The sequence below is a fragment of the Petaurus breviceps genome, unplaced genomic scaffold (assembly GCF_028583685.1).
Source record: "Petaurus breviceps papuanus isolate PSGF00001 unplaced genomic scaffold, PetGlider_PUasm1.0 90734, whole genome shotgun sequence".
Classification (NCBI taxonomy): domain Eukaryota; kingdom Metazoa; phylum Chordata; class Mammalia; order Diprotodontia; family Petauridae; genus Petaurus; species Petaurus breviceps.
In genome coordinates, this window is record NW_027187327.1 from 10,264,907 (window position 1) to 10,272,160 (window position 7,254).

Below are 7,254 nucleotides of genomic sequence, written 5' to 3' on the forward strand. Positions count from 1 at the left end.
TCCCAAGGTGTCTATAGCATGCTATAAACTCTTCTGCTCCGATGTTTAAGTATGCCTGTTGTTCCTGGTGCCATTGCAAAGTGTTGCCTCTGTTTTTAAAAAGAAAGGTTTTTTTTTTAAATCATACAACTTTATGATTAGTAATTTGCCAGTTTGTCATTTTATAGAAGATGATACTATAAGGAGTTTGGGAATTTCTAAAACTCTCATAAAAATATGTAGAATTTCTAGCTAGGAATTTCCTCCATAAAATTAGTTCATATTTTTTCAATGTAGGCATTTCTCTTACTCCCTACTATATTTTATCTCTCAGTGAGCTCCATAGTCATCTGCAGAAGTTCTTTTAACTGATTGACTTACTAGTTTTAGAAAGAATGAACGGTGATATGGACTATCCCATCCACATCCTAAGCCCAGTGGAAAGAGAACTTAATTTAGAGTCATAGACCTGAGTTTAAATTCTGATGCTGCCCTTAGAGCCAGGGTGACCTTGCATAAGTCTTCACTTCCCTGGGTTTCCATCTATAACAAAAGGGTCTTGGGCTAGATGACCTCTAAGGTCCCTCCCAACTCTAGATTTATCCATATTTGATACAAAGTTTCAGTACATAGTAGGAGATCAATTAATGTTTGTTGAATGAATGAATAAAAAAAAGGCAAGTCATTTTCTGAAAAATCAATGTTTCGTTGGAGTTGTTCTAAGCCCTGATTTTATCAGAGCTGGGAAATGGACAATATGGAAGTTCCCTCTATTGATTGGCAACTGTTTTATAATGTCTTTTGAAGCAAGTCGGGATATCTTTAGAGAATACGTTTGTAGATTGTGAACAGATTAGCAAATATAAATGTAGTAGATCCAGAGTTGGGATCTTAGAGGTCATCTAGGGTAGGGTTGTTGAACACTGCCCATAGTAGTCCAGAGTGAAGTCTGCATCAGATTAAGATGTAATGGTAGGGGCAGCTAGGTGGTGCATTGAATAGAGCACCAGCCCTGGAGTCAGGAGGACCTGAGTTCAAATCCAGCCTCAGACACTTACCACACACACACACACACACACACACACACACACACAAACTAGCCCTGTGACCTTCAGCAAGTCATTTAACCTTAATTGCCCTCCAAAAAAAAAGATGTAATTGGTAACTAGTTAACAACTAGTTAACAAAATAGTTAACAATGGTACAATAGTTAACAACAATAAATAAAATAAATAAAAAATGCAGTAAAACATAGATAATGTTAATAAGTGGTTTCTAAGACAATATGCAGCTCATGAGGTTCTATATATAGTTTAGTGTTTCCACTCCCTGCCCCTACCCCTTTCTATTTGAGTTTGACATCATGGCTCTAGGACATTTATTGTAACCAATTGGAAATGTAACTATGAGGAAATCTTTGTGAGTCTTGAACTTTTAAACAATCACCATAGTGTCCCTTCAGCCTCCTTTTAAGGAAGACTAGAAACTGGTTGTTTTAGCTATATAATCTGTTTCCAAACTCAATAGAAATTATACTTCTATGAAACAAATGCCTTCAGATTGTATTTTTAAAATATGAGCTACTAATAGCCTTCTAACAACAGTTTTGAGTTACACAAAAGTTTTTCTTTTGGAGTCAAATAGCATTCCAGGTTCCCCATCCTTCTTGTTGGAATGCTCTCTTGTCTGACTCTTACAGAGGCAGCCACAGGGAGCCTGGAGTGGTCGCTAAGAAGCTCAATTTCTCTTGACTGTGGGTAGTTCAGAGAAATGAAAAGTTGTAAGTGGTGGTGGTTGCGAAGACCTAGCAAGTTGCTTAGCCAGTCACTTCCCCAGAAAAGTTCAACCTCATCTATAGAAGATAGGATATGATACTTACTTGCCATATCTTAAATTCTTAAAGACACAAGAGTGTTCAAAATGCCTTAGCATTTTGGAAAACCGTTTCTCTACTGAAGATACTGGTATTTGTAACACATAACAGAATTACATAGTTTTTCATCAGTCATATCATTTGGATTGCAGAAAAAGAACAAGGGTTCTTAGCCTGAGGTTCATAGATCCCCAAAATGTCTTTGCAGAGATTTCAGTAAACTTGGATCTGTAAACTTGGATGGGGTATGAGGGGATCACATCTTCATTTCAGTATAATTCGTGTGAGATCCTATTTATACATATCTGCATTAAATCAGTCAAGTCAGTCAACAAGTTTTTATTAAGCATAATGTAGGTGCCAATTCATTTCTATTTCATTGAAATTCTATTTGTTGCAATGCAGGGGTTCTTTACCTTTATTATGTCATAGACCTAATCTGTCAGTGAAGCTTATGGACCTTTTCTCAGAATAGTTTTTTTAAAATTGTCCCCAACTTCAGCTATATATCTTCTTTGTACATACTTTTTTCCCCGTTGTTCCTTTATTAGACTATGAGCTTTCTTTGTATCCTCAGCACTCTCCGTGAAAAAGAGAGAGGGAAGTAGTTGGGTCACCCAGGGCACAGCACATATGGAGGAAGGGGAATATGGAGTTAAAAGATATTTTTAATATTACTTTAAAATATAAATGCATATATTTTGAATGCCAAAAACTTCCTGTCTCCATAATATGTATTTGTTTTGTGGTAAGGCAAGTTGCACATGTATTGGTGAAGACTTAAGGCTTTCCAAGACATTATAAAGATGAAATATAATTTTCAAAGTTTACCTGGCCAAAAAAAAAATTCTTGTCTCAGCACTGCTGCAAAAGCTTTTATAGAATCAAAGGACTACCATGCCCCAGCTGATGGCTTCATAGGCTTTCATCACAGAAAAAAAGAAAGTTGGGATAGTCCTTTGGAATCATAGATAATAAATAATAACTGACATTTATATAGAGGAGCTCTTGTGGGTAGAGTGGAAATAGCACTGGCTTTAGAATAAGAAGACTTGGGTTCAAATCTCACATCTGATGCTTGCTACCTATGTTATCTTAGGCAAGTTACTTTACCTCCTTGGGTCTCAGTTTCCTTATTTGGAAAATGAGGAATTTGGACTAGTTGGCCTCTTGTCCCTTACAATTCTAGATCCATGATCCCAAATAGCACTACAGAGTTTGGAAAATGCTTGGTGATATTTAAGCCTCATGACAACCTTGGGAGGTAAATGTGACTGGCATTATTGTGCTCATTTTACAGATGAGGAAACTGAGGGTTATCAAAGTTAAGTGACTTACCTACGGTTATACAGCTAGCAAGTGTCAGAGGTTAAACTTGAACTCGGGTCTTCCTGAATCCAAGACCAGCACTTTAGTTCCTCTCATATCTAGGGAGCATTATGGTATAGAGGGAAGAACACTAGACTCAGGAAATCTTGTGGTTTTATCATAGCTCTGTTGCTCAGTACTTGTTTAATTGTGGGTAGACCATTCATCTACTCAGAGCCTCAGTTTCTTCATCTGTATGATAAAATAATATAACACGTGCTCTTCTGTATGTGTAAAGTATGTGTTACATGTAGTAATGCTGTATATAATTATATAAATCTCATTCTAGATAAAATCTGATGCTCCCCAAGTATACTCCTACAAAACAAAACTCTTGGTTTTGATGTATGCAGTCACAGAAAAGTCACCCAAACTAACTTTACATCTGTTTCTTTTTTCTTTCACAGTCAGGACAAGATGGGTCATCTCAGCGGCCTACACCCACCCGCATTCCTATGTCAAAAGGTATGAAAGCAGGAAAGGCAGTAGTGGCAGCCCCAGGAGCAGGAAATCTGACCAAATTCGAGCCTCGAGCAGAGACTCAGTCTATGAAAATAGAACTGAAGAAATCTTCAGCCCGCAGCACTACCTCTCTTGGAGGGGGGAAGGGCTGAGGGCAGTGGCTAAGGGGGTATGTTGTGCAGCTATTATGGCTACCATGAAAATCTACCTCCTGTCTGTTAGTGGCAACTGTTTACATGTACTAATTTGAGTTGTGAATACATCATTTACCAAATAATGAACTAATAATTACATGTCTTACTTGATTGTGTATCTTTGTCTCTGTGCAGAGGAGAAAACTTATAGTCAAAATAATGCTTGCAGTCTGGTGCACTAGAAATAGCACTGGAGTGGGTGTTAGAAGACCTGGTTTGTAGTCCTGGCTTTGTTATTAGCTGTGAGATGTTGGAAATGTCACTTGACTTCTCTACCCTCAGTTTCCTCAGTTATAAAATGGACTAGATGACAACTAAGGACTTTTTCAAACCCACCAATCTATGATTCTCAACAGCCCTAGTTTACTATTAATTTGTCTCTGCTGTTTTTAATTTCCATAAAAACAGGTCACATAAAACAAGATATAATTACAGCTATGGATAATTTCTTTGACCTCTAAACTTACTCGTGACTTACCATATGTGCCTCAAAAAACAGCACTGCTTTCTAAAATTTAGAGAATCCTTCCCTAAATTAATTTCAAAGAATAATTTCCTTTGAAATATAAATACAAGAAAAATGAGTGACAGAGGCACAAAACATATAATTGTTATAGTTACTGAATTTCTTTTTTTGAGGGGGAGGGGTCAGTTGTCAAGGGAGGATAAACTTCCTACAATCTCCAAAAGATTCCCTGAGTTTTATAGAGCATATTCTGAAAACCATTGATTTGGTGATAATAATGCTACAATCGAGTTAAAAAAAATGCAATGTATTTAAATTTTATGCAGCATGACTGTAGCTTCCAGATGGCTATCCTGCAGCCCAGCAGAGATCAAAATAAATGGCTTCAAGGAATTGCTGGTATATTCCAATGGAATTCCAGGAAAAGAAGCATAGGACCAGAGATTGAGTGCTAGAAGGGACCTTAGGCATTGGCTAGTCCAAATCCATCATTTTGCAGATGAAACAACTGGACCCAGAGAGGTTAAGTGATTTGCCCAGGCCACAGAACTAGTAAGTGGTCTTGACAGAGCCAAGATTTGAATCCAGGTTCTTCTGACTCCAAATCCAGGGTTCTTTCCATTGTGCAAAGCTTCATGTGCTGTTTAGTTGGATTCTGATTTTCTCCCCAAGTCACATTGAAGTCTTTGCTCATGAGTGTAGATCCAGTCTCAGGAGTTTTTGTGGTATGGAGAAGTGGATTTTTTTCTTTTATCATTTTCATCCATGTTTATCTCATTTTCCTTTTCATTCTTTCAAAGCATGCTTTAATATGCATGAAACTGGGTGTGGATGCAAAAACCAGATGTCATTCTGATGTGATTAATCATATTTAAATAGACACGGGCAATTTCAGTGCATATAACAAAAAGTGAGCTCAAGGCTAACAGTAGCTTAGCATACAAGGTCTCACACAGGCTGCGCTTTTGTCTCAATTTTTGAACCATTTGGGTGAACTTTACAAGACTACAACAACCCCAAAGTTACAAATCTGGAATTTTCTTTTTTAATTTGTAAAATGTAGCAATTAAAAAATGAATTGACTAGAGGACTTCTTTTCATATTTTAAAAAAGAGAAGGGGGGATGTTAATCACCTTTTAACATATGATTCATGCATCAGTAGTAAAGACATCGCTCTTTCCCACGCCAAATTTCTTGTCATTGGCAGGACTCTGAGTTGAATTGTTTATGGGAGTGATAGACAACTTTCTATGTTCTACACTTTTTTCTTGACAGGCCCCTGTGGCCTATTGCTCTTGGATTCTTAAGGTATAAACTCAAAATGTTATTGTAGGAAAGGGTCCATAATGGAGCCATGTTGTATTGGTAGAGTCCTGTGGTTGGGGGAAGAGAGATCAAAGAAGATCAGAAAGATATGAATACTTGAGAAATGGGACTTTGAAATAGTATTTCCCCATAAGATCCTCATCGTTACGTTACTGATTCTTGTGCTTGTCTAAAAAATGTATTATCCTCCCTTTGGTAAAGTTGCTACCCAAAACTTTCAAAAACAAGGACATCAAAAAATCGGAACCCTTGCCTCACCAGGCATTTATCTAATATTGACTGCCATTACTGTATAATGTAAAGATGGAGCTCTCACAGGCACCAAGTATCCTCATTCTTCTGACCTTCCCTGCTGCCTTTCCCAGGCCCCCTCCTGCTGCTGCCCCATTCCTGTTTTGATCATAGTGTTAATATTGCTTACTGATATTTTTGCTGTTACCTGCTCCCAATATGCTTCCTGATTTCCCTATGAGAAGATGGGGTACTGTCAGCACACAGTATGCTGGGAAAGGTTTAACGGTGCATCCACAGGATGTTTACACATCTGCATCTTGGAACAGCTTAGCCTACAAAGTGCGTCTACTAAGAAAACTTGGCAGAACTAACACATGTTTGCTTTCCAGAAATGATGAAAAGCAACCTCTGTGATAGTTTCTCTTTGTGATTTTAGAACAAACTCTCCATTTATTGTATAACTTTGTTTAAAGCCACACGTTAGAAGTGAAAATCCACTGGGGATAGGAGGTGGACAATTAAATGCACACCAGCTTTTGGCTCCCATTGGTGATCACAATGCTTCTAAGATGGTTTTGGGTAGGTTTTTGTAGGAGTGAGTGTGATCCGACACTCTAAAACTGACTAAAATTGTTTCCCATGCTTGGATATGTATTGTCTGGTAAAATTTAAAAGACCCGATCAGCCAAATCATCCCACTGTATGCAGTACTTCCTGGAAATGATAATTACTGACATTTATATAGCACTTCAGGGTTGGCCAAATGTTTTATGTACCTCATCTCACTTGAGCCTCACAGCAGCCCTGTTAGGTAGATACCCATAGGCATTATTATCCCCATTTTATAGATGAGGAACCTAAGTCTCAGAAAGCCCAAATAACTTACTCATGGTCTTAGAGCTGGTAATGTCAGAGATGCAGCTTGAACCCAAGCCTATATATTCACTCTGCCATTTTACTACTGTGAATTAGGAAGTTACATTGAATGACTTGGACTACTAGGGTAATAACCATTTGATATGCACTGTATCCCTGCTTTTCCTTATGGGAAAATGTGGGTTCACGTTTTTGGAACTTCTCCAAAACAGTAGCTGCCAGTTTAGTTTAAAAGTTAGTAAAAAGGGGGGAGAACCCCTGTATCAGCTTGTGCTGAATAATTACATTTCTGCTAGCAATTTTGTAGGCATTTTGGGGGAGAAAGGAGGGTGGAGCAGGCCTAGTAGTTGGGATGCTTACTGGGCTCTCTAGGTATTTTAGGATGTTCATTAAGGTATTAATTCGTCTTTCATTTGAAGGCTCTTTAAACACACACACACACACACACACACACACACACACACACACACACACA

General features: G+C 38.0%; 1 protein-coding gene across 3 annotated transcripts in view; it reads left to right on the plus strand.

Annotated features, from left to right (window-relative positions):
* The window catches only part of FILIP1 (filamin A interacting protein 1), a 265,398-nt gene that overhangs the window by 235,747 nt on the left and 22,397 nt on the right, over window positions 1-7,254 (plus strand). For 2 of the 3 annotated variants that reach the window (XM_069067002.1, XM_069067003.1), the window contains one exon: window positions 3,628-3,851. In XM_069067002.1, coding sequence (XP_068923103.1) covers window positions 3,628-3,834 — 207 coding nt within the window. In that variant the 3' untranslated portion in view covers window positions 3,835-3,851. The remainder of the gene's footprint in view (window positions 1-3,627; window positions 3,852-7,254) is intronic. The other variant, XM_069067004.1, reaches the window with a different exon arrangement.